Here is a 27,656-nt window from a genome sequence, read left to right as displayed (position 1 = left end):
AAGGACACACTTCAATAATAATTCACAGGGAATTATGTGCCAGTGTGTAGATGAGCGTGTTTTTGTTTTCCTTACAGGTGTCGGTCTGTCTGGAGGGTGTCCCGTTAGAGCAAACAGCCTTGTTAAAACGTGTACAGAAGCAGCACACGTGGCCTGTGATTTTGACTGTTAGTGTCCTTTATATCAGAATCTGTAGACTCAGCAAAAAACCCTCAGGCTCGAAGCATCTGCTTTTCGAAAAAACTCGGGGTTTGGAACCCCTGCCCTCACAGATCTGAGAGGCTAGTGCATTATTCTCGAAGTTTCTTCATCTAAAAGAGCATATTTCGGATGAAAAGACTCTCTCCATTACAAAGCTATGGCTGAGACTGGAAAAGAGATCTATGCATTCTGGCGGTATAAAAATCCATCTGTGAACATAAACTTCATGCTGCCTTACACCTGCTCTTAAGAACGCGTCTTGCTGGGTTCCTGACAACATTCTTAACAGGAGGTTACTAAGAGTCACTGACTAGGCGATCTGATTACGAGTTCCCTAAGGAATAGAGCAGAAGCTGTCATGCCGCTCTCTCCCCCAGGACTAACAACAAACATTCAATAAACACTCTTGCTGAAGAACAAATGGTCTCAAGTGCTTCCAAAGACACATCTTGGATTCCTCACACTTTTGGTTCTCGATGGCAGCTAGAACTTCTCTACAAACACAGGTTGCAAACGGCATTGCAGAGAAACTGAATTTTAGGGCAGATCATTCTAGTTTAGCACCTTCCTTTTATGGATAAGGACGCCTAGAGCCAGCGGCGATGACAGCTTTATGGGGGCAGAGAGAGGGGCAGGCACGTCTCCTCACTCTAGGGCTCTGTGCACCGATTTATGTCCCCCACCACCATTTTCCCCTCGAAGCAGGACACGAGTGGCTACATTTTAGTTGCAAACTGATTTTTCTTTGGAGCTTTTTGAAATTTAGCACCTACTAGAGAGTGGAAATTTAGTACCTACTAGAGAGTGGAACTCGTATCATTGGTGTAGCCTTCCGAAAGCTTACTTCTGGTGAAAATACAGAGTATTTTAAACATCGGGGAACCTCATCTGCAAAATACTGAACGTAGAAGATCCCCTTCTAAAGCCAGGTGATTCACCCCAATCAGCAAATTCCGTGCATTCACGTACCGGCCGTCCATGAATGCTCTCATAATATAGCAGAGCTTTCTGCAGGGCCACTTTCTCATTAGCAATCTGGTCTTTGGTCATATCCTGTATAAACACAAGGATAGAAAAAGAGAAAGGGGAAAACATTTGTGAACGTCCCGACTTCTTTATTTAGTTAAACAAATTTCCCACGGTAAGGTTAAAAAGAATGTTTATACAACAGCCCTCCCTAGCTCGATCCAAAGCTAGGAATTAGCTATTCCTGGTGTCTTACTGGAAACACAGACAGCACAGCAGAATCGTCACCTATGAGTACTCCTATCTCCCATGCCGTGGGCAAAGGCACGTTGGACTGAGGTAAACAAGGCTGCAAGGCACATGGGGCTCAGCTTACCGGCTCCGGCAATGACTACAGTTACAGGACACACATTCCCAAAGGCTTGTCTCTACTCCTCAGAGAGTCACCACGCTGTCTATTAACTGAAACAAGTCCATTCTTCAATCTGTACAACAGGGTTTCCTGCTTTCAGTCTGCAGTCCAAACCCAAAGTCCCTACAGTTAAAACACTCTGAGTTTGTTTTATCTGCTTCTCTGGACGTCTCAGAGTGTGGGAGGTTTAAAAAGGTGTCGTTCTATCACCCTTCCCATTGGGACCCTGGGACGGGCCCTGCCATCCTACCACGCTGACTGGAATGCTTTAGGATTAGCGGTCGGCTCGGGGCCTTCAGAGAACCACACCTTAATGTCCTCAGGACGGCTGGTTTCCACCCGCTTCTCCTGGAGCTTCCTTTGGATGGACTCCAGCGTGGCTTCGACGCTAGGCTTTAAGGCTTTATCTGCCAGCTCTTGCTTCTTCTCGTCTTCTTTCTCAAGCTGGGAGCCAAAACTCTTGGGGAGAGTATTGCTTCGCTGCCGCATCCTGGGGCTCAGGTCCTCTTCCGATATCTTCAGTTTTGACTCTAGGAGAAAAGATTTGGGGGTGGAGATGTATGGGAATTGACGTCTGCTGAACCCAGATTGTTTCTCTATGCTGCTGACGACTGCTTAGCCTTGTCTTTTTTTCCCCAGAAAGTATCTGATTATAATATCAGTCGAAATCCCTGGGTTATTGTGTTAAACCCAAGAAAAATGATAACGTCTTCCTGGACTCTCTGGTATGATTTCCTAACCCTAATTCCTGAGAAAGTTTTAGCTCTTTAACAGCCATGCGGTAGCCACACCAACCTGTCTGCTGTTCTCAGAATGAGGCGGATGTCTTCCTACATGATTCCCTTAGCGTTTACAGGTATTTGCAGATCTAGTGCCCAAGTGCTGGCCAACTTTTTCTGTATGACGTATAGACCTCATGTTGGAATTATTTTCACTTTGTATTCTATTCTATTGCGTATATGACTCTGTGTCCTAAAAGACAGCAAGCGCTTTGAGGGACAGGGACCAAATCCTTCTCATATCCATCTGTGTTCTATGTCTTAATTCCAGAGCAAATAAAGCCTTGGATTAAACAGGCACTTCGAGTTGAAACCATCATCCTTATATTAGTGATTTAGGGAAGTAAAAACTATGCTGCCGAATTTGCATCTTAGCTGATCTGGGCTTCCCCGTGATTGAGGCCATGGGAGGACACGGAGAAAGTGTGCCCTGAACACTTAGAGCCCTGGGAAGCAGCTTCAAGGAACTTGTCCTTCCTGGAATATTTTAGCAGCGAGGGGCGCTCAGCACGTGGTGAGGTCGCAGCTCCTGCACCTGGCTTGTTCTCCGGAGACCACACCACAGGTCTAGAGCCTTACCTACCTTTAAGTTGTTTCCGGAATTTGGCAAGGTCGTTTGTCCACTTCAGAACCTCTGGATTGGCTGCTTTGTCGCTGTGGGAAGGCTGAGAAAAGGAAATCTTGAGTAAATGTTTTGGAATTGGGGCAGGAAAAAGAAGAGTTGGATAATCAGTTTGTTTTAAACAGGAAGGAAAAGTTGAGTTCCACTGGAACAATAAATGAACCGTGATTAATCAGAGCAACTTCACAGGTGCGATTCCATTATCCTTCTTTATATCTGGTAGTTTATTTATTTTTTAATACTATCTGGTTTTTTTTTTTTTTTTTTTGCGGTACGCGGGCCTCTCACTGCTGTGGCCTCTCCCGTTGTGGAGCACAGGCTCCGGACGCGCAGGCCCAGTGGCCATGGCTCACGGGCCCAGCCGCTCCGCGGCATGTGGGATCTTCCCGGACCGGGGCACGAACCCGTGTCCCCTGCATCGGCAGGTGGACTCTCAACCACTGCGCCACCAGGGAAGCCCTATCTGGTTATTTTTGATGCTTTCAAAGAATTCCTCAGAGGCAAAATGCTGGATTTTTATGATCATGGACTTCTATGAGGCCCATGGCCTCTTTTCCTTTATTTGTAGGGTTCAACCTGTCAGGCTAACAGGATAGAAAGCAGAGGGGTATACGATATTTTACACTACAAACACCACGAAAAATGCCTTTTTTGCCACTCTTGTGAGAAATACTAAGCATAGAGCTGAGAGTAGAATGAGGTCAGTACTAATAAAATTTTAGAAGATAATCTTGAATTACGTTTTAGGCCAGCGAAATACTTCATTTAATGATTTTTCCCGTCCCTGTTCACTGATCAATTTACAAGACGTTGAGGAAAGCATTCCGTTCCTTTGTAAGGATACATCCGTGCAAGGAATTTGCTGATACACGGTGTCTGGGGTTTATCAGGGTTTATTACCCAGTGCTTAGTGCCTTTTTGTTTTGAGATTCCCTAGAAATTTCCCCTCCCCTTTATCACTTCTCTGACTCGCTGACACTCAGATACATCACGTCGAGGGAGGCGGGGGACGGAGGGAAGCCGGCGAGGACGCTCACCCTGTACTTCCGCTCTTCTTCGAATCTGTCTTCAAACTTTCGGATCTTCTTTTTCAGGCTCTGAATCCTTCGCGTGAGCTGCGCAGGTGTCAGGTCCTCTTGCCCATCGTCATAGGAGCCCAGAGAGGAGCTGCGTCGCCTGTGAGGGACACAGGGCGGGGTCAGCTTCCCTAGGAACAGCCACCGCCTGCTGGGAGGGGCTCTGGGGATGAGGGATGAAGGATGGGGTAGACAGGGGTGGGCGGGACCGTCCACACCGCGTTTATCCTCTCGAATAAAAGAAAGCTGACTGCTAATTCATGTTGTGACCTTGAGCTCTGCATGTCCTGCCTTTGCCATAGGTCCAGGCTTCTCCAGCTCACCTTTACATTCGGCGAAGCTAGGACTGAAATGTGCACAGTGGACCTCACGGTTAAATATGAGAGAGCTCTGGAAAGGAGGGGCTGATGGAGCTGCAGCTGATGATGCTGTAGTTGGGCCACAGGTCAAGTGAAAAATTACAACAGAGGGTGTGCACTAGGATGGAGAGTCTCAAATATGTTCCTCCATATACGTACGACTTAATTAAAAAAACTACTAGCCATCAGCAACATTCCTAGGTCTTCTAACGTTATAGGGATGGTACCTTTGTGCATCTGCGACATAAAGAAACACACCTCATGAAAGGATGGGAATTGGGGGGAGAAGGGGGCACTTCCGTGTCGTCCAGGTACTGCCTGCTCTGCCCGTAAGCGTAGAAGCGGGGAGAGAGCATGGGGCCGCTGTCCTCATCCAGGAGCTGCCGAATCAGGCGCCCTGCCTGCGGGGAGAGGCGTGCTTCGTCAGCGTGTACACTCTCCTGCTGCCACGAGGAGAAAGCCGGGGTGGGCTCTGGAAAAGAACAAGGGTAAGAGGCCAAATGGTTCTTCAGAGCACGCTTGTTTTCTGAACGCATCAGGAGGAACTGAACTCGGGAGGCACATTTTATTTATTTGTTTAGTTTTCGTTGGGCTGTGCTGCACGGCTTACAGGTTCTTAGCTCCCCAACCAGAGATAGAACCCGTGCCCCCTGCAGTGGAAGCGCAGAGTTCTAACCACTGGACCACCGGGCAATTCCCAGTTTCACATTTTAGATGGAAGGTTGTAACTTGGGACACTAGGCCCTGACCGGAATCAGCAAATCTAACTGACAGCCATCATCTACCCTCTGTCTCCACCCTCACTTGCCTTCAAAAGAGAATGTGCTAGGGCTGCCCTGAGGAACAGTGCGTGCTTCCAACTTTCCCCACAGATCACTGTTGGTAACTTCTCCATCTGAGGGTGTTATGGAAGAGAAACTCACGTGTGCCTGGGAGGGAGTGGTTTGGCATCATGGCTGGACATCCCTCACTGAAACCACTAAGGAATCACATGAACCTTGTGAGAGCCCATCGGTTTAGGAGTTTACGGCCTCCGCTGAGGTCATTCAATAAGCTTGTTTTGTGCGCTTCTGCTTAGCACGTTAGGATTTAGCACGTTTAAAATACATGCTCTGTACTTGAAACCTCAGAGGCTACTTAAGACTACAGTTAAAGTAAGATACATGCATAAAATTAGTCAAAAAAGAAAGCCTTACAAAGGACCAATCAGTATGAATTATTTTAGACACCCTTGGAAAAAAAACAGACTTAGCACAAAATCCTGATTTGTCATTTTGGGAGGGAATAGGATGATATTGATTTCCCTTCACTGCAAGACCCACCTCAATGTATTTCTTTCCTCATTAAAAAAAATCCTATCTGACATATTTTCGGGATAGATCTCAGATGATGTAGGGTATTTCATTTGTAATCCTCTCCTTCATTAAAAAAACAAGAAAAGATTACGCTTTAAATACACTTGTGGATACCGTGATTTACACAAGGCTGGAATTTGGCCATGATCTTAAATTCTGGGATTCCCACAGTTTGAATCATGGAACAATTGCTCCTTCAGCTATCAAAGTATTTCTAAAATCTACAAAATTATCTTCAACAAGTGCTTACTCAGTATTTTACTTCAAAAGATCATACTGTAATCACGGAACATTAAAGCTGGTTGAAACTTCATACATCATCTAACCTGGTGACTTTTCAAAGCTGGCTGCACATTAGGGTCACAGAGAGAAGTATAAATAACTCCTACCGTACAGGTCCTCACACCACCCAATTAGGCAGAATTTTTAGGTGAGGGTCCACATATGTGTGAGACACACACACGCAAACACACACTCTCCAGAAAGCTTCCCAAGTCTTCCAAAATGCAGTCAGGTTTGAATACTACTGATTCAATCCAACGGATTACACATAAGGACACTGAAACCCAAAGAATTCCAGAGCAAACACCTAATCAATGACAAGAGTTGGGTCTAGAAACCCAGTCTCCTATCCTCCAGGACAGTGCTTCAATTCAGAATGTGCCAGGTGCTTCAAGGACAAGGATGGCTGTCTTAAAGATATTTTAAACCCCACAGTACAGTAGGAGAGTTAGGCACATTAATTTAAAAAAATGAACTTCATGTGGGATGAGGCCCACAGGTTCTCAAAATTTAAAGACAACCAAGTTATCTGGTAACACAGATGATACTATAAATACTTTGAAAAATGAAAGCATGTTAAAGACAGAGTCTTGCCTATCGAGTCTTAAAGAGTGGCAGAGAATATGCTGGTAGATAGACACGGCTAAAGCCGGAGACGAACAGAAGTTGTTTCATCGTTTGCACTGACGCTGTTGGCTGGCCCCCCCCTAAGTGGCAGAGCTCAGATACGAGCAGCTCTGGAAATGCCAACAGGAAAGAGTGAAAATGGATTGAGAGGTGAGGGGGTATGAGGGAAGGAGAAGGTGAGTGGAAAGCAATTCCTAGAAAAATAACAAAAATGTAGTATAAAGCTGCAGAAGATGGGACTATTAAGCTGAGTAGATGACATCGTCTATTTCATGATATTTCATAAGACAGGAGTAATTTTCTAGAAGGACTAAAATCAATGGAACCAGGACAGGGAAAGGGTTAAGATGACTTGAACAGTAAAGCAGCGCGGAACCACCTCACTGCCAAGTGGCAAAGGAGCAAAACCCCTGGGGGAAGGGCTCGGTGGTTGGGGAGGACAGAGGGCATCGGCTAAACAAAGTCTGATGTTGATGTTGGCATGGGTGTGCTGTCTACATTTCTCCTCATCAAAACTCAGTTGGAAAAGGTGTTACTTGAGGTCCTGAAGCCCTTTACTCTGTCTGAATCTAGCAGATATAACTCTTACAAAATATTACAACTAATCTCTGCTTTGAGCTTGAACTCTGTGGCCTCTGTGCACCAAAATTTCTGCAAAGACAGTATGTGTTTGTGACCATTAACCAAACATGTCTCCAGTAAAAAATATACAGTGATCCTGACTTAACTACAAAATACTAACCATGTGCTTGTTGATGCTTTGTGACTAACACGGGGCCATCCCTCAGACGGCCTTTTTGTTAACACAGCTGTCTTCCGGGGCTCCATTCTGACCCATCGCTTCACTGACAAGAAGACAAAATGTGTCATTTTCCTAGTGTCACCAGTGGTACATATAAAGTACATGGCTAAAGAAATTGTAGCTTATGGGTGACACTGTTTCTTGAATTCACTTTTTAAATTTTTACCTTTTACTGTATGATTCTGTTTATTTGTTAATTGAAGTATAGTTGGTTTACAATGTTGTGTTAATTTCAGGTGTACAGCAAGGTGATTCAGATATATATGTATACATACACACACACACACACACACACACACGTATATTCTTTTTTAGATTCTTTTCCATTATAGGTTATTATAAGATATTGAATATAGTTTTCTGTGCTATACAGAAGGCCCTAGCTGTTTATCTATTTTATTTGTTCATTTATTTATTTATTATTATTTCTTAACATCTTTATAGGAGTATAATTGCTTTACAATTGTTTACCTATTTTATATACAGTAGTTTGTCTCTGTTAATCCCCAACTCCTAATTTATCCCTCCCCATCCCCTTTCCCCTCTGGTAACCATAAGTTTGTTTTCTATGTCTGTGAGTCTATTTCTGTTTTGTAAATAAGTTCATTTGTATCATTTTTCTAGATTCCACATATTAGTGGTATCATAGGACATTTGTGTTTCTCTGTCTGACTTAGTTCACTTGGTATGATAATCTCTAGGAAATTCACTTATTTAAAAATGAGAAATAGGGCTTCCCTGGTGGCGCAGTGGTTGGGAGTCCGCCTGCCGATGCAGGGGACATGGGTTCGTGCCCCGGTCCGGGAAGATCCCACATGCCGCGGAGCGGCTGGGCCCGTGACCATGGCCGCTGAGCCTGCACGTCTGGAGCCTGTGCTCAGCAATGGGAGGGGCCGCAGCAGTGAGAGGCCCGCGTATGTATGTATGTATGTATGTATAAATAAATAAATAAATAGGAGAAATATAAGACCATTAAGAATTTCAACCTTATAAGCTGGGACGAAGTGAGAGAGAGGCATGGACATATATACACTACCAAACGTAAGGTAGATAGCTAGTGGGAAGCAGCCGCATAGCACAGGGAGATCAGCTCGGTGCTTTGTGACCGCCTGGAGGGGTGGGATAGGGAGGGTGGGAGGGAGGGAGACGCAAGAGGGAAGAGATATGGGAACATATGTATATGTATAACTGATTCACTTTGTTATAAAGCAGAAACTAACACACCCTTGTAAAGCAATTATACTCCAATAAAGATGTTAAAAAAAGAAAAAGAATTTCAACCTTAACAAAATAAAAAGACATGTTTCATCATTAGCTGCAGATAGATCAGAAGTTTCTCACCTATGCAATATGAAATGCTCAAATGATTTCTCTCTCCTTTTTCTCTCTTTCTTTCATTCTATACAGTCTTATAATTTAAGGCTCCTACTCAAAAGAGTTATATAATTGCATGTAATACATAGTTCAATATAACTAAAGAATCAGTAAGACCAACTATTCCTCTGTTTTAGTTTGAAGTGACCTAAGAATACAAGGCTATCTCATGTTTTGATAGTTGGCGCTCAAATAGAATAACAGGAACAAAGCGAGAACAGCCCTGTAGTCCGTGACAGCATGTCCTATGCATTACCTACCGGCTTAGAGAGCGAGTTTGAGACTGTGTTCACTGACCATTCCCCACTGAGGGCTTGGGAAATATTTTATATTTGAATCAGGAATTCTAGAGCAATGAAACAGACAAATATATCGCAAGACAATTATTCAAAGGAAAAGAGAAAAGAGTTGAGGCTTCAAACTGGATTTTCATCTTAAAGGACCACATAAAACAAAAGCGTTTTCATATCTGGACCAGAATTCCCTGGGTACGGTGGTTTTGGTTTTAGCCATGTGTCTGGTCACAAAGAACTCTGGACTTAAGTATGGCACGTCTATTAAAAATTAATCCGCCCAGGTTAGCTGACATCACAGCAGGTCAGAAATAACAGAGATAAAAGCTGCATGCTTGCTACCTAAGTAATAAAAAAGAAGAGATCCTGGGGGAGTTCCAGTTCAGACACTTACAGCACACATGGAAATGAAGGAGATTCACTGCAGGAAGAGGGAATACAACCCTGACTAATGCTAACGTGATCACTGGGACATAGCTGCTCTCTGCTTAGCTGGCTGGATCCATTTACTACACAAAGAAAACTGACTACTGATGATTTATCTCTAAGAAATCTGCACAGAATTAAGGGAGCTGATGCTTTCCATGTCTCATTACCACCTATGTACACGCTATTTAGAGCCATTCCTACTCGTCGTGATGTCGCACTGTCTTCCCAGGAGGCTACCCGGTAGCACTGGAGGTCCCTGCACATCCCAGATGCAGAAACATGGAAGCCCCACTGGTGAGGGGTCTTCACTGGGGGAAGCCTTTCATAAAATTTTCCTTAGAATTCCAAAATTTAATCTTAGAACAATGGCTGTCCTATTAAATTGTTCCAATAGTCTCGCAAACTATCAAAGTTAGAGGGAAACTTAGTAACCATCAATCCGAAATAACATCAACTAGGTCCATCCGTGTTCTGCAAATGGCATTATTTTATTCTTTTTAATGGCCGAGTAATATTCCATTATATATATATGTACCACACCTTCTTTTGCCATTCCTCTGTCGATGGACATTTAGGTTGCCTCCATGTCTTGGCTATTGTAAATAGAGCTGCAATGAACATTGGGGTGCATGTTTGTCCTACTGAGTGAAGTAGGTCAGACAGAGAAAGAGAAACATCGTATGACATCCCTTATATGTGGAATCTAAAAAGAAATGATACAAGTGAACTTATTTACAAAACAGAAACAGACTCACAGACTTAGAGAACAAACTTATGGTTACTGGGGGGAAGGATGGGGGGAAGGGATAGTTAGGGAGTTTGGGACTGACATGTATACACTGCTATATTTAAAATGAATAACCAACAAGGACCTACTGTATAGCACAGGGAACTCTGCTCAATGTTATGCGGCAGCCTGGCTGGGAGGGGGAGAGTGGATACATGTATATGTATGGCTGAGTCCCTTTGCTGTGCACCTGAAACTATCACAACATTGTTAATCGACTACACTCCAAGAGAAAATAAAAAGTTAAAACAAACAAAAAAGCAACATCAGCTAACACTCACTCAGTGCCCAACAAGTGACTGTGCTGAGTACTCTGCATATGTTAGTTCATTTAATCCTGCAAAAACATACTAAGTAGATACTACTGTAGTTACTACACGTTATTAGGTACTGTGTCACCTGTTACAAGATGGGGAAGCTGAGGCCCAAACGGAGACAGGCTGACTACCTTGTCCACAAAGCTGATTAAGTGGTAGAGCCATGATCTGAACTCTCGATGTGTCTGCCTCTTAACCTCATGGTCCGCTGCCTGCCGCGACACTGAACCGGCACTGCTCAGAAAGAGGGTGGAAGTCGGGAGACAGTGATCTTGAATCATCATGTCGCCTCTTGTAGCCTCAGCTTTCTTAGCTGTATAATGGGAGGGCTCAACTGTAAGATCTTGAAGATCCCTGGCTTCTCTATCATTTTTTTTTAGAGAATTTCCTTTCTACAGTTATTTTTGATAAGCAGTAAGTGATGAATGAGATATCTGAAGTATCTTATGTCCTTTAAAAAATGTTCTTTCAAAGCTGATTTCACCAGGACACATCTAATAGAGTAACCGAGTGTTTACATCTCAGTCCTTCCACAAGGGGTGGAAATCAACATGAACTGGCCGATTAGGAACATTCTAATTATGTAACTCTCAAGGACTTTAAAGAAGGAAGACGAGTTCATTTGATTTGTGTATTCGTTTAATTTTGGAGAGCGGAAACCCTAGTAAGAGAGATGATGATGTTGCTGTCATGCGGACAGATCAAATAATGTGCCCTAATACATAGCTACACGTAGAGAAAAAAGAAGATCAAGCATGTGTTATGCATCTGTCAACAAGCACAACTAGACCCTGATCCCACATGCACTTTGAGAGGGCTCCACTCTACGTAGCCTAAGGAACCTATTATCGGTTTCATTTTTCTTTTTATTTCCCTGATACCATACGCCCCAGAAGCCAGAGAGCATCACTTCCACGTGGGAGTACACACGGCGGAGAACAGCACCAGCAGGCTGCTCATTGAGTACTGTCTCCCCTGATATTCTGCGAAGGAGAATGAACTATGGCTCGGGGATGGAGAATAAGCAAACCAAAAAGAGGGGGTTACACTACATGGTGGTCTGGAGACTAGTGACGGAGACCTATAGAGGGACACTGGCTCATACGGTTTCGGTAACTACTCCTTTTGTTTATGTATTTTGTTGCACTGGTTTCACATTCGCCGTTTAAATTAGTGCCAAGTTAATTCCTTACTGGGAAGCCACCATGTTGTTTCTTACTGAAGCTATAGAAAAAGTGGTTCAGTTCAGTGACTGAACTGACTGCTCTCATCTTAGCCACGCTTTATGCAAAAATTCCTTTGACTAGACTTACAGCTACATTACTGCTATAATGTAAAGCGGACATTTAAAATAAATGAATATATATATATATATAAATATACTGAAAGCAGTAACCAAATGATCTAAACAGCCTTGAAATGAATCCACGTAGCCTTCTGAGATATGCAAGTTCAATGACAAATGCAGTAATCGGCAAAACAAAAACAAAAATGTTAAAACTACTTATTTCATAAATTACATGGCTAACACAATTCACATTCCCGAGCACAGTAAAATGTATTTCTTTCTCTCCATAAGCTTTAAAAATTTCATCTAGGGGCTTCCCTGGTGGCACAGCGGTTGAGAGTCCGCCTGCCGATGCAGGGGACGCGGGTTCGTGCCCCGGTCCGGGAAGATCCCACATGCCGCGGAGCGGCTGGGCCCGTGAGCCATGGCCGCTGAGCCTGCGCGTCCGGAGCCTGTGCTCTGCAACGGGAGAGGCCACAACAGTGAGAGGCCCGCGTACCGCAAAAAAAAAAAATTTCATCTACTTTTCCAATACAAAATATAATAAAATATTGGTCCCTTCATCTTATTTTTTATCTGGCAGAAAGTTCTTTACATTAAGTGATGAAATAGTTTTAAGGAAACAGTAAGTTAGCTTTCACCCACTCTGGAGAGATTTTTCAGTTTTATATTTAGCCTCTTTAAGTGTGCTGGAAGGGACTATACATTTATGATTAACCAAAGTAAAAACAATCCAACACCTGAGTCCACTTCAGGAGGAGGAGGAAGAATCTACCTTCCCCTTTCCTCAATAAATCATCAAGATAATATGGCCAGTTTGAATTCTGACCCAAAGTCCTAGTTTTTATCTAGAGCTGTATGTTAATGATATGAGGAGACCATATTCTTGAAACCCAAATATAGCACTGATTTTGGCTACTGTTTTTGTTTTATCTGGGTGACAGTGGCTACCGTGGGACTTTTTTTTGGTGGGGTGGTAAGGTTGTTTTCAATGCATGAATGAAAAGCACACCTGATTATTTCAAAGCACACAAAAGAACAACAACGAACACCAGCCAGGAACGGATCCCTTAAAAACAGAACAAAAAACCCGGAATTCTTCCCCCAGTGGACAGATGACGGGGCTGGGACGATCTGACAACATCCCAGAGCCACTGCTTAATGACACGGGGAAAACAAAACAAAACGACAACAAAAGGAACTGGAACACGTTTCTGAGATTGCAAAGAGGGAAAATTAGCATAAAAAACCAGTTTGATTTTGTTTCCCTAAAGCCCGATGCAAGGAGCATCCTGGGTGCCACTATTTTTCACCTTGTGCTCTTTTGAGATCATCTTTTGGCCCTTCATCTAAGATCGTTAACATAATGAATACTTTCGGGTTAAAAAGGGGTGGGCAGAAGACAAGAAACTCAGGTGCTTTTGAAAAAGACTGATTTTCTTAATAGTTGTCATTCTCTGCTAAGTCATTGTGTTAAATCAGGCTGCTGTTCTGAACTCAGGAGCACAATTTCTCCCTCTCTGTAGCCTTCAAACACACATACGGCCTAGAGGCAGATGGGCACTTATTTTGGACACACACTGATATGTTTGGATGCAGACACATGGAAAATGGAAGAACAGCAGCTTGACAGAACTGCTGCAGGATCCTCCCTGAAATACAGTTTTGACAAGATGAGGATACCCTCTTCTTCCGCAGAAGTAAATTTCTAACGTTTTTGTCAAAAGTCTGTAGAAAAACCAATCTAAAGCAATGTATTACAGGCTTTCAAGAAGAAGCACTTTTATTCAGTGCTTTCCTGATAAGCAAATTCCTTGTTTGCTAACCTGGATTTAAAAATTCTATCCATAAAAACAAACATAGAATCAAAGCACATCAAAATCATCTTGAAAAATGGGGAGGAGACTTAGCAAAGGAGGTGGATGGTGGGCATGTAGCAGGGGGAAGCAGTTACACTGACAGCAAACCCTAAATGCACACCAGTTCCCTATCACTCAGCTTGTACTCCTAGAGGGAAAAAGGCACTCACACATCAGCACCCCTGGAGAGTCAAAATGAGGGGGAAAAAAAAAAAAAAAAGGACTGCAAGGTGACACTATAATAAAGGATAAGCACATTTTCTTTCATAGATTGCAGTTACTCTTGGCAACACTGAACGTGACACATTCCTATGTCAGGGGAAGGATTTTCAGTCATTTAGAAATGTGGTTTACTTCTGCACACACAGCTCTCGCTCTCACCCACACATCTAACATGCTTCTCCTTTCTGCTAATTTACATAGGCTTTTCCACTATTAAATCATCCAAACAGCAGACGACCTTACCTTCCCAGCTCTTCTCATCGCACAATGCAGTCAGGTCCAGCTCCGGCACTCCGGAGACAAAGCTCTCTTGCTGGTCATCAGCATTTGGAGTCCTCTGCAGCTTGCTGTCAGGTAGGCTGGGACGCTCCTGGATCTTCATGGTGGGGTCCTGCAATAACAGCACAACGTCCCCAAATCTTTACTGCTCATCAAAACCCCCACACGTCCGCAGCAATTCCACTCCTGCTGGGTGAAACCTCCCAAGCCACAGCTGCTGATGTCCCCGGCACGGAAACCGAAATCATAGGTTGATGCCCGCTGGATGCTAGCTGGCCACTTGCATGCAAAAAGCGACCATCCGTCTGCGCTCCTTTAACTTTGCTTCTGGAAGAAAGACAAGATGCTTTCTGCGGCTGCTCTTCCTGATAACTGCTGGCAGCTGACAGTCTGGATGATTACTGACTGGGGCCAGGAAGGAGGGAAAAGGAGTTTGCGTTTCCTTAAAGGAGGACGGCTCTCCAGACTGTAAACGAAAACCCAAAACTCAGCTAGTGCCGTTGCCAAGGCTGCAGCAGCAACATGGTGTCTCCTGCACGCAGACTTCCTTGCCCCTTAGGTAAACAGTGCTGCAGGGCCAGGAGCGGAGGCTGTGTACACGTGTGCTCTCCTGCTGGCTTAGATCCATTAAGCGGGGCTAGCTGCACATTCCCAGATTTCCTGTGGTTGTTTTTGCCTCGAGTGTGGGGAGAACAGACTATTTATGGAGGAGCTCTGGGTATGCACTGTTGCGCAAATTCAGACAGCAAGGGGGTCTGGTGTCGCAGCTAGCAGCTAAGCGGTAAGGAATACACATTCTGGAAATGAGCCAAAATTACACAGGGAGCACGACTTTTTTTTTTTTTAAGTAAAAAGGCAAGAGCTGGCAAGTCAGAGATGCATAATTTATACCTTACAAATATGCAACTGTGGCTTGTTTCCTTGGTTTTGTTTATTGGTGGCACGCACACCAGGCTAGGATGTCTGGGGGATGGGAAAACTCTCCCCCAAAGGCTGCTCTTTTAACTAAGTGATTTTATGTTTAAAAAACTGCATTGAAATTTAGTCTTTTTCACCTTGTCCTTTGGCATCGGGTAAAACCCAACCACTGCCATACTCTCCTCTCTCATAAAATTATAAATAAAAGTGTTGCCTCAAGACACAATTCTCAAGTAGCACAGATCTGTACAAAAGATTTTCTTTGAGAATAACTGGAAATTTATTTTAGCAAATATACCATCATTAAATAAAAAAAAAACAAACATCTGGAAATCATAAATGATTCTGTTAATGTATGAGAAATATTCTGATGCTTAAAATAAAGCAGTACTAAGACTTCCACCTCCTTTTAATAGCTATTCACCCTCCTTTGATATCACCAGGGGAATGGATAGGGCTTTTACTACTATATTTCCATGAAATGAAGCGTTCTCTTTACATTTGGGATAACATGAAATATCACCAATCAGTTCATGATAAGCTACTGAAAGATGCAAATGCTAAGTAAATCTGGGGCTTGAAGACACTTTAAACATTCTGCTTGTCTATTGTAGGGAAAAAAACACACAGATTATGCATTTATGTCACAAAAATCATTTGTTCCCTGAGTTGAATCCTAAGTAGAGAGAGTTGAATGACCCAATCTGGTGCTCAGCTTTTTAAAAGTTACAGCATCAGTTAGTCACCTATCGTGTGTGTGTGTGTGTGTGTGTGTGTGCACGCGTGTGTGCACGTGTGCGTGTTAGAACCTCATACAGCAAATAAACATTTTGTCAATAAAGATCTCTAATAACTGTTACACTTAGAGACAGATAAAAGGGAAGAACATGAGATATGATTCCATGTGGTAAGTACAGCACTTTCTTCACGAGGAACATCTTTGAAGCCACTGACCAGCAGAGGAGCGGACATGAGTTTTCCCTCCGGGCAGACCTGGGATTGAAGTGTGACTGACGTTTAGTAGCTCGGTGCCCTAGCTGAGCCATTTCACTCCTCTGAGCCTCCATTTCCTAATCTATAAAACGGCATTGAAAACACTAACCTGGCAAGGTTCCTTTGAAGATCTGAGAGAAGGTATGAAAGGCCTCTAGCACGGTGCCTGGAGCAGAGCCACACGAACGGAAGCGATCCCTCTTTTTATTATTATTAGGCACCATAGGAAGATGAGTAAAATACTGCTACATCTCAAAATGCTCAAGAGAGGAGTGGGAGATGAGGTGTATAAACTGCAATTCAAGGTGCAACATGCTACGACAGGGCGGGGCAGAGTCCTAGACGCATTATGAAAAATGATTAGAGAAGAGAGCCACTGGTGTTCCCATGATGGATCAACAACAGCGTCTGGGGGCTGCGTGGGCCAGAGAGCACTTCATACAGAGAGGCGGGCAGGAGTGGGGGACAGTGACCACAGGAGACGAGAGGCTTGGGTGCCGGTCCTTAGCACACGTGACGAGGGGGTCGGACGAGCGGCTGGGCTGCCAGATGCCCTGCATGCTGGGCTAGGTTTGGATTTTAGCCTGTGGTAGATAATGGAAAGTCACTGAAGGATTGAAAAAACTGACTCATCCTGGAGAAACGTGCGTTTTCCAGGCTGATGCCTCAGGCACGGGAATGCACGCTGCTGGGAAGACCCGCAGCCCTCAAGCCGGGCTCACAGGCAGCCGGCACCCCCTGCTACACCAGTCACCGGCTCTGCTCCCCCTGGTACCTGTGTCCCCTCAGGGCACTCAAGAGTCCTGCAGTGCTTGACAGGACGTGTATAAAATCCCCCAGTTCCACAAACACACAAGCTAATTGAAAACGTGTACTTTTTATGATTGCCACATCCAAATTAGCACCGACCGCAAAGTGAGAAAATTAAAATTAGAAAATTCTTCCTTAGTTTTTTCCTCCGGAACGTATGGGTTTACTCACTCCTTCAACAACAGTGGGTTGGCGCACCCACTCTGTGCCGGGCTCTGTGTGAGACACGCAACTATGCTCAGGGAAGCTCTGCAAACTCGATTTCGGTGTGAGGCCACGGCAGTCCACCTTGTGAATCGGTGAGCTGCCCTTCACGGCGTTCAAGTCAAGTCTGGGCGTTGGAAATGCAGGAGAGGGAGCGATTACCACCCTGGGTAGGATGTTGGGATAGACAACCTTGATAGGACTCTATTATTCTGACAAAGAGAATCAGGTCAAAATTGTACTAGTTTATTCAATTATAAGAATATATATCCCATATTATATACATATAACAGGGCTGTCTATGATATGTCAGGTGCTAGAGATACAAAGAGAAAATTTATTTACTCATTCATCTAAGAAATAATTTTTGAGGGCCTTCCATGGGCTTGACAGTTTTTTAGATGTTGGAGAAATTTCAGTGGCCCAAGTCAAGTCTCTGTCCTAATAAACCTTAAAGAAGGGGACAGTTAATAAAGAAAAAAAAAAAAGTCAGGTAGTGCTATGGACATGGAGAAAACAAAGCAGGGTAAGGAGGATGATGGAGGTACGGGCCACGGCCTGTGGTTTTCTTGGGTGGCCAGGGACACTCTTTCCAGTAAGGTGACGTGTGAGCAGAGACACAAAGGAGATGCTCTTCTGTGGGAAGAGCATTCCAGGAAGAAGGAAAGCAAGTGCAAAGGCCCTGAGGCACGGTCATCTTGTACGTGTTGAGGAACAGCAAAGAGGTCACTGTATCTGGAGTCAAGCAGAGGCCAGTCAGGGCCATCAGTTATGCGTGCTTAGGACGTGCACTGTACCATCTGCAATGGGGTGTCATTCACACCGCAGACCTGTGTTTAACTCACATGAGCTTCTGGGCCCCCCGGCTGATCTGCACAGCAAGGGAGGGATGCGTCCTACGCAGACCCACAAGAGCTCGCACAGCCACGGACACACTCGGCAGGGCTCACTCACCGGCACGTCCACCCACGCGGTGCTGCGCTGCTGTGCTCCGAGCAGTCCCCAGGGCTGCTCGTTCACTTCCCTGCTGCAGCTTTAGGCCTGATTCCCAGTTTCTGATCTCGGAACCAGACACAGTCACCTTGCCTGTGGTTGCAGGGTGGGCTGCTGGTGTGGCCCCAGGGTTTACAGGCACGTGGAGCTCAGGATACTGCTCGGAGGCTACACAGGCTCTATAGCAATACACTAGCAAAAACCTACCCTTCCTTCAAACGTCTGTCAGGCTCGTCTGGGTGAGGCACCTCACCAGGTTGTTTCCCACTCTCTAACAGTGCTTATTGTAGAGTATCGTGCCTGTCTACTTGCTTGTCTGTTTCTCCGGCTAGATCATTACTGTTAAAATGTCAAGGACATTCTTAAATACCAAAATATTTTTGGTTTCAACTTTTGTTGTTTACACAGATTGTATCTTCAGTTAAATCAGGGTAAATACATTCATTTCACACTTATCAACTCAGAGATCCTTGTGCTGTGATGTCACATGCTAAACCCTTGTCCAAAATGTGGTACCATACGAAAACATGCTAAATATTCATGTCATGAAATAAACTGAGGGACTGGCTCTTTGGAGAGACAATAGGGTATGTGAGATACGGGTTTTAGAGTAAGAGACTGGAGTTCAAATACAGGTGACCAGTTGCAAGATCTCCAATGAGTAAACTTCTTTGTACTTGAGATTCTTTTCCTCTCATACAGGAACAAAACTTCATAAAGTTGTGAAGATTAAGTGAAAAACATGTAGCATAAAAACGGCCAGCCCGTAATAACTGTAGAAGAAATGCTAATTCCATTTATACGCTACCTCCCCTTCCCATTCATTCATTGGGCAAGTGTTTATTGAACATGTACTATGTGCTAGGTACTGGAATTAAAGGGATTAACAAGATAGGGGATTTGGTGTGGAAGGGATTCACTGATCACATAAGTGCCAAGTCACATGCATGTTATAAAAGAAAACCACAGGGTGCTCGGGAACAAATAAGAGAGAGCTCATTTTGCCTGGGGCCGCACGTGACATTTCACATTCAGGGAAAGGAACCATTAACTATTAGTCCATCCACCTGATCCCTGTTAGGACTTGTCCCTGTCTGGCTGGGCCCGGCTTTTTCTCTCCTGACTTTATTGATCCTGCTCTTGCCCTGGCATCAAATCGCTGGTGAATTTTTGTTCTACCCCTTCTCCCTCCCTACACAGGATCTGGATAAGCAGCAGTAACTACTAGCTCACCAGAGCGGGACAGGACAGTATCAGTGCCCTGCACAAGGCAGTGTGCACAGGAAGGAACCACACAGAGTTAACAGAAGGGCCACATGGAAGTATAAACATTTACTGCTTGGCTTGACAATAAAGGAAAATGAACATAACAAATTCCCCCAATTCATCTGAATTGTGAACCTTCTGTAGCCTTTCGAGACTGGATGGAATTGGAAAGGAATCTACACAAATACAGCTTTTACATGTTTTCTGGTTCTGATATTAAAGCCAGTAACAAATCCTAAAGCTTCCAAGAGATACAGTGAAACTGAAATAACAGTCATCCGTTTCATAAACACTTGTAGACAGGGATATTTCAGAAGTTATCTCAAACCTTCTCAGGGCAAATAAAAGCCTGCACTTAAGCTCTTGTGACAATTAATATTAATTCTTACGCTTGATTAGAAAGTCTGATCTCTCCCCACTTTTTTTTTTTTTTTTTTTGGAAGCAGGATAAGAAAAAGGGAAATAGTCTTTTGTTTATTATGAATGTCCTGTTTGTTATCAAAGGTATGCTTCTAAGCTCTTTTAAAACAGTAGGCTTAGAGAGCATAAAGAATGTAAAAATATCTTGAAAGAATTTAACACTTCATCAACCGTAAACTTCTGACTATAAGGACCTTTTCCAGGTAATGTAATACCCATCCATGTACTTAATCATTTTTACATGTTTTGCTTTCTTCACAAAAAGATTAAGAGTAAGGTTGTAATTTTACTAGTCTGGATTTTTAGACGGAAGCCTAAGATATTTCCACAACAGAAAATAACTTACTGAACGGAATCAAACTGAAGCGTAAAGTATACACTCCACTGTAAACTGAACTCTGAAAATGTTTCAGTGCTGTCTTTCAGAACCTAGAAATTGCTAGTTTGAAGGACAACCTCTCTCCTGGATACTTCCAGTTGTCAAATGAGTTTAAAAACAAACAGAACAAAGTCTTTGAACTCCACACGCTCAGGGAACAGGGGGCTTCAGCTCTTGCACATGTTATCCTATTTCATCCACAGCCCAAACGGTATTTTATTAAAATGTCAGCCTTTCCAAAGCTTAGCTGAAGAAATCATACTTAAATTTTTGACATTTTGAAGGGACTCTAACATTTGTCCCCATCGCCAATGTGTCACTAGACGAATTTTAATGCAAACCACATTAAGAAATTCAGATGACCTAGAAATGGATGACGCTCATTGACCAGCCGAGATCTCAGCAGGCTCTGTTTTTGGATAAGTTGTATAATTAAAAGAAAGTAAAAAGACATGCAACAAAGTATAGGCCCATGTTTACTCTTCAACACATGCCTTCAAACAAAAACACACTTAGGGCTGCAAAATGATTATTTAAAACATGCAGTCACAGCTGTGCAGGCATTTGCCTTTGAGCAGCAGACTCTGAGCCAGCCCCTCTCTGCCTGTGTATCCCCCGGAGGACCATCTGTGACGGTGAAGGTTAGTGTTCCTCGTTCTGATGAAAATACCAGTGAAAGAAGAAAGACCAAGCACCTTTCTCCAACAGCTGTCATCTGCCGTGTTATCGTATATGAATCTGGGCGTTTATAAGGAAAAACTTCAAGGGCAATATTAACGAGGACAAAATCTGCCTTAATGGAAAATGAAATCGGAAACATTATCACATCCATTCACAGTGGGCATGTAAATATTAGCATCTCAATCTGATGCTCTAGGAGACTTGGAAAAAGTAACAAACAGAATTCTACTAGGGGTAACCAACCTCTAGACTTCCTTTCCATCTCTGAGATTTAGGAATTAGTGCGATATTCTCAGAAAACCAGATTAACTATTTGGGTTGTATAAGTTCTAGAAAGTGCTCCATATATTAAAAAGTAGGAAATTATGATAGACTGTAGACGAGGGAAAGAGGTTTAAAAATGGAAGACAGATCTTTTCACAGTCCTTCATTAGTAATAAAATACATTTCTTTCAGTGAAGGAGACACACGCCGTCACAAGTAGAAACACAATCCTAATCTTGTGGAGCGATGTCTTTTTTCCCTCCTTTGGTGCAGTTGTGAAAGAAAGATGACACAGAGAGCTTAGTCTGGATTTTAACTCACTGCCTAATTTTATCTCCTAGCTGAAATTACCATGATTACAATGACTGTTACTAGTGAGTGCTTCGGGAGTGCCAACAGTGGGCTAGGTGCTGACTGGTAAATGCACATGCCCGACACAAGTAAGAATAGATCCTGGCCCATGGAAGAAAGACTTGAGATTCCTTCCCCATGATGCATCCTCTGCTGTGGGAGCTGTCCACAAAAACACCAAGGTAAACGGAGTTCAGCACCCATTTTGTTTGGGTGCCACTTGGAATTTATGAGTTAGTTACGTAGTTCATCCACAAAGGCCGCTCTCTACCCTTTTATCTCCTAAAGGATACGAGGCATAAAAGGGAATAACTGAGAAGAACTCTCTAGGAGGCTGGTAAAGCCGTTTTCTTTAAAATGAGGTTCAGTGGCATGATGAGTAGGTGCTTGCTGTGAGCAGAGGAAGAGAGCAGAGAGAGGAGGAAACAGAAGGAAACTAAAACAACACTATCATGGGGATGCTGGGCTCTGAAAAAAGGTGACTAGAGACAAGGAAAGAAGGGCTGCTTGTTGCCTGGGTCTCAAGGAAGGAAGCATAAACGAGCTGGAAGTAAGAGACGAAAGCAGCGGCTCAGAATCTGTCAAGTCAAAAAGCAGCAGCCTCCCTTCCCTTCGTCTGGCTGGTTAATGGAGTGCACGTGAGAAACTGCACAGAGGAGATACGGGGAGTCTAGGGCACGGCGCAGGTGGGGTGTCAGGTGGCCATTCATTTCTAGCAATTTTATGCCAAATTTTACATGAGTGGGCATTTTTCTAAGAAGGGGGTCCATAGCTTTTGAATTCTTCATTTGCTAGACTGGAAAACTTTATGGAGGTAGGAACTGCAGCTGTTATTAAATCCCAGCTCCTAGCACATCACCTGCACATAGTAGGACTCAATATATATTACTGAATAAATCCATCAGTGGGTTAGGTTAGTGTATAAAAAAGATGAACAATCACTGGGTTAGAGGGGAAGTTCTATGTATAATTAATATATCAAGAGTCAGAATCCAAGAACAGGTTGAGAAACGCTTTAACTCTTGCCAAAAAGAAAGCTGATGATAAGATTGAAGGTGCAGCTGGAAGCATTTGGAAGTACTGGATTACATACACATGCATGAATGAAAAATAAGGCTCAGAACCCTGAATGGAAGCCAGCGTCGGGAGCAAAGGAAACCAAATACTTGGGTCAGCAAGGCTACGCCCCCAGAGGACAACAGGGAAGCCAGGAAGGTCACCAAAACTTTAAGATACAGACCACAGAAGGGAGTGAGATATTTTTTCTCTGTTGTCTACTTAAAACAAGACACAAAACTCAGAAAATGAATTGGACTTAATAACTCGAACTGATTTTATGTTAATTTGAAAATTAATGAGATCATCCCTTTGACACATCCACTACAATTCACTATTTATTTTAATCACTTAAAAACTGCATGAGATCATGGAAAATAAAACTAGTAGCTTTGGTATTTGTTTTGTCTTATGTTATGGAAAACCTAAGGAGTAATCTCCATGCTATTAAAGTTTATCCTCACAAGCAAAATGAAAGAATTGCAAAAGCAAAAGAGTGGCGTTCTTCTGATTTCTCAAGGAACCTTCATGTCTGGGCATTTGTCTTTCTCACCAATCACAGTCCCGTCACTGAATGTCATCACCCCTTACTGATAAGCTAATAATACTTCACACTAACTCTCAAGAATGTAGGGACAGACCTGTCACAGTCAAAATCTTACTTGTTAGCTACTCACCTCAGAATGCTGGGTCTGTCTGCAGTCCTTTTCATTTTCTTTGCTACAAACAAAATATCATAAGATGTCATTCTGTTTTATAACAATGCTTTTCATTCATTGAAATTATGGTTTCATTTATTTTAGAAGCTCAGTAGCTCTAAATAAAATTCTTATGAAATTCAAAAACAAAACAAAAACATTAATCAAAACGAAACAAAACTAGAAACAACACAAAACAGGAATACGGTTATCTGCTTTTAACAGCACCACGGTAGATTTTTCCATTTAAACATTTTCCTCGCTATAAAATACTGTTGGTAAACATACAGTCCTTTAATTCTACTCCTTTTAGTTCTTACAATGCACATTGCACTAAATGAAAAAAAAAAAAAAACTTATAAACAGTGTAAGGAGAAAACTCTAAAATTACCTTCCATCAGATGTCAGTTCAACATCATCAGGTCCAATCCTTTCAGGAGATGGTGTGGGATTGAGACTTTCCATATTCTGTAACAAAACGAACCATTTGTTGCCCAGTAGGAATGGTTAAGACGTATGCAACAACAGACCCTCCTTTCTTAAAAATAGAAACATCGGATAACAAGCAGATATTACTTCTAGTCATCAGAGTCCTATCTTTAAAATTATGACAGTTTATTAGACACTGCTGGCATAAAATTATATGCTGAACTTTACCATTCCATTAACAAAGATAGCAGCACAGAAATGGTCACTGTGGTCTATAACGTTCTTGTTAGTTATTATCCACATTTTATAGCTAAGCATAAACAAAACCCAGACTCCCAGAATACCAGGGTGGCATTAGAGCTAGACTTGAGGAATCTGACCTCCAATGTGATCAGAAGCCAATGTAACATTCATTGTCTATTTAACATCTTTTCAGTCTATATTGACAATATGATCTGGGGTAATATGTAGCTTGTATCTAAGCTATAAAATAGCCATAAAAAGACATGGAGTTAACTTGAGAACCTTTCTTTCTGTGATATTTAATGTGAATCTTTATATTAGCCAAGATGGACAAAAAATATAAACACGAAACTTACTTCAAATAGCGTGTATTTCAGGCTGACCAAGAGGGCTTAATGCTTTATCAGGAGGTATATTTGTAAGGTTTTCTAACTGCCTCTGTAAAAACGGCCAACAGTTTCTAAATACAACTCGGGCACAAAGTCAGCCGTCCCCAGGCAGGAAGATTACAAATATGCAAACAGGAGCTCGTTTACACTCGGGAGACCCAAATACAGAGCTGCCTTGGAGATCTGGAACTGAATTTCCTTGAAGTCAAAGATTCATATCTGCATTAAAAGACCATTAAGCACAATCCATGTATTCTGTGTTACCAAAATAAAGAACACATAGCGAAGCAACATGTATTCATCTACATGTTTATAATCTCTCCTTGTGAAAAGCCCGTTGGAAAGTATATCTGATTAAGGTTCACAATGATCCCATGAAATTGACATATACAAAAATCTTCACAAAATAAGACTGGATAACTGATCTTTGGCTTGGTAAATATTTTCCATTTATGGTGGTGTGGCCAACCTGTCTGGAATTCTTAAAGTTTAAAACCCTAGGCTCGGGACTTCCCTGGTGGTGCAGTAGTTAAGAATCTGCCTGCCAATGCAGGGGACACGGGTTCGATCCCTGGTCCAGGAAGATCCCACGTGCTGCGGAGCAACTAAGCCCATGTGCCACAACTACTGAGCCTGTGCTCTAGAGCCCGCGAGCCACAGCTACTGAGCCTGCGCACCACAGCTACTGAAGCCCGCGTGCCTAGAGCCCGTGCTCCGCAACGAGAGAAGCCACCGCAGTGAGAAGCCCGCGCACCGCAATGGAGAGTAGCCCCCGCTCGCCGCAACTAGAGAAAGCCCGCACATAGCAACAAAGACCCAACGCAGCCACAAAAAACAAACAAAAACCGGAGGCTCCATCAAGAATAAAAACAAAGGGAGACAGCATCCCATAATAGCTATAATGGTGGCTTTGGAGCCAGGATGTTTCAGTTGGAATCTTAGCTCCACCATTTACCAACTGTAAGACCCTACCTGACTCTCAGTTTCGTCATCTGGAAAAGGGGGATGGCAACAATAAACATAGGGTGGTCATAGGATTAAATGAGATAATACACGTAAAGCATTAAAATAATACCTTGTACTTTTAATGAATAGTAGCTGTTGTTGTTGATGTGATTATGACTTCTAAAACTGTGAAATCTCCAAGGAAATATTTTGCTTCTATTTACCCACAGTTAAGATGATGTTCTAGGAACTAGTAAGACAGTGATTGTGTCTCCCATTACTGCACACCAATTTACATGTTTAGATAATTTACACAGTTAGATAATTTTAGAATGGATCTGAGAAATAAAAAAAAAATTATAACCACATCCAATTATACTTACATTTTTATACCTCTAAAGTTTGAGTTAGAAGAGGCCTCTCTACAATGGCTCTCATGAAGCCAAAGTGTAGCTGCTCTTATTACCTGAATGTGATCTTCCTCATAAAGAGGGATCTATGACAAAGAATCTTTGTTCTCATTGGTAATCTTCAATAGATTATCAAAATCTTTAGTGTAAGATCTAGTGCAATAGCATTAGGTTTTCCTGATGCTCTGAAACATGAATTCCTAGGGGAAGCACAACCCTCTACCTTCAGATCACTTTAAAACACTATCAATGAAATACATTTATAATTACAGTAAATACAAATGACTATTTCAGCAGAAATAAAAACCTTCAGGGCTTCCCTGGTGGCACAGTGGTTGAGAGTCCGCCTGCCGATGCAGGGGACATGGGTTCGTGCCCCGGTCCGGTAAGATCCCACGTGCCGTGGAGTGGCTGGGCCCGTGAGCCATGGCCGCTGAGCCTGCGCGTCCGGAGCCTGTGCTCCGCAACGGGAGAGGCCACAACAGTGAGAGGCCCGTGTACCGCAAAAAAGGAAAAAAAAAAACCCAACAAAACCTTCAGGTTGAGGCTAAGAAATATTCAGAAAGAAGGAAGAAAAAATAAACCCTAATATCATATAAATTTAAAGATACTTCAGTTAGAAAAATGTTAGAAGACTGATTTTTTCCCAAAACAGAAAGAACCAAGATTTAAGCAATATAGGTTTTGAGAATTATAGAAAAGAGATAGCTATGTTTTACAATAAAAAGCTCTGAGAAAAGCAGGTGTGAAATGTGAGACATTTTAGCTGATTTCCAGGGTTAAAACAAGCAGTAACTTCAACTCCCTCGCCCCCCACCCCCGCCACTTTTTAAAAAATGTTTGATCTGTGTGTTTTATACCTCTCCAAGGACCTGAGTTTTTAATACATGTCATTGACAAAGGGTGACTTTCAGTATTGTTCAGTATTCCTCTCTAAAGCTTTACAATAATTCCAGTTTTCATGTTGTCCTCCACATGACTGAGACTAGTGAATATTCAGTCTGCTTTCACCAAAGCAGCATGCAAGTACACTGTGTTCCTTTGCTAAGGTAGTTGGGTTGCCCCTATACCTTTGGGAAACAGGAATCTGTGAAGAATGTGTTACAACTGGCAACCTACCCTAATTTTTTCAGAAGGAAAATAATAAAGGTAGTGAAGGTCCAGGAGTAGAGTAACAAAAGTAGCTCTTACCATGGCTGCAAAGCATTTTATAGATTCTAACTTGCATCCTTTGCCTAAGGGTTTAGGGAGGGAAGGTTAAGAAACAGATCAGCAATTTCCCCACTTCACTGAGATGGGGGGAAAGGGAAAATGGAACGCACAGGTCAAAATATTGGCTGAAATGTAGAAAGCTTCCATTGTAAGAGAAGTATGCTACTGGACTTTCAAACGCTCTGTAGTTGTTAATAGTGCTGGTCTTATGAGAAACGCCGACTCCATGCCTTTTGAAGGTTTTAAACTGTTTTATGTCCCAAACGCTTCTCTAGGTGTGGTAAAAGAGTAGGTCATCGATGTTTTCATTTACTAAAGTTGAAGTAGTACAATTCTTATTAAAAATAATGCCTTATTACATTAACTTAATTTTAATTAGTCTTCTAAAGTTAGGATCTTTTAAAGGTAATAGGTAATTTTAAGAAATAGCAAAGAACAGATTACGTCTTTATGTAGAATGTGATAAATTTGCTTTTAGAATTGCATTAAAAAAAGACAGATAGGACTTCCCTGGGGTGGTCCAGTGGGTAAAACTCTGCGCTCCCAATGCAGGGGGCCCAGGTTCGATCCCCGGTCAGGGAACTAGATCCCACATGCCGCAACTAAGACCCGATGCAGCCTAAATAAATAAATATTAAAAAAAAAAAAAAGACAGATAAAGCCTAG

At 42.8% G+C, this 27,656-nt stretch overlaps 1 protein-coding gene across 5 annotated transcripts in view; it reads right to left on the bottom strand.

Moving 5' to 3' along the window:
- Positions 1-27,656, bottom strand: part of LOC309961053 (protein FAM13A) — a 132,766-nt gene that overhangs the window by 20,538 nt on the left and 84,572 nt on the right. For all 5 annotated transcript variants that reach the window (XR_014326164.1, XR_014326165.1, XM_082838088.1 and 2 more), the window contains exons 6-13: positions 23,754-23,830; positions 23,342-23,384; positions 14,294-14,441; positions 4,674-4,887; positions 4,018-4,156; positions 2,942-3,023; positions 1,889-2,109; positions 1,171-1,254 (exon numbers count right to left, since the gene is read on the bottom strand). Coding sequence is in view for 3 of the 5 variants with exons in the window: in XM_082838088.1 (XP_082694214.1) it covers positions 1,171-1,254; positions 1,889-2,109; positions 2,942-3,023; positions 4,018-4,156; positions 4,674-4,887; positions 14,294-14,441; positions 23,342-23,384; positions 23,754-23,830 (1,008 nt within the window). In the remaining 2 variants the exon portion in view is untranslated. The remainder of the gene's footprint in view (positions 1-1,170; positions 1,255-1,888; positions 2,110-2,941; positions 3,024-4,017; positions 4,157-4,673; positions 4,888-14,293; positions 14,442-23,341; positions 23,385-23,753; positions 23,831-27,656) is intronic.

This window comes from Leucopleurus acutus, assembly GCF_964270905.1.
Source record: "Leucopleurus acutus genome assembly, chromosome: 4".
Lineage (NCBI taxonomy): Eukaryota > Metazoa > Chordata > Mammalia > Artiodactyla > Delphinidae > Leucopleurus > Leucopleurus acutus.
Note: the sequence above shows the minus strand (reverse complement) of the source record. Positions and strands in the feature narration are given on the sequence as shown.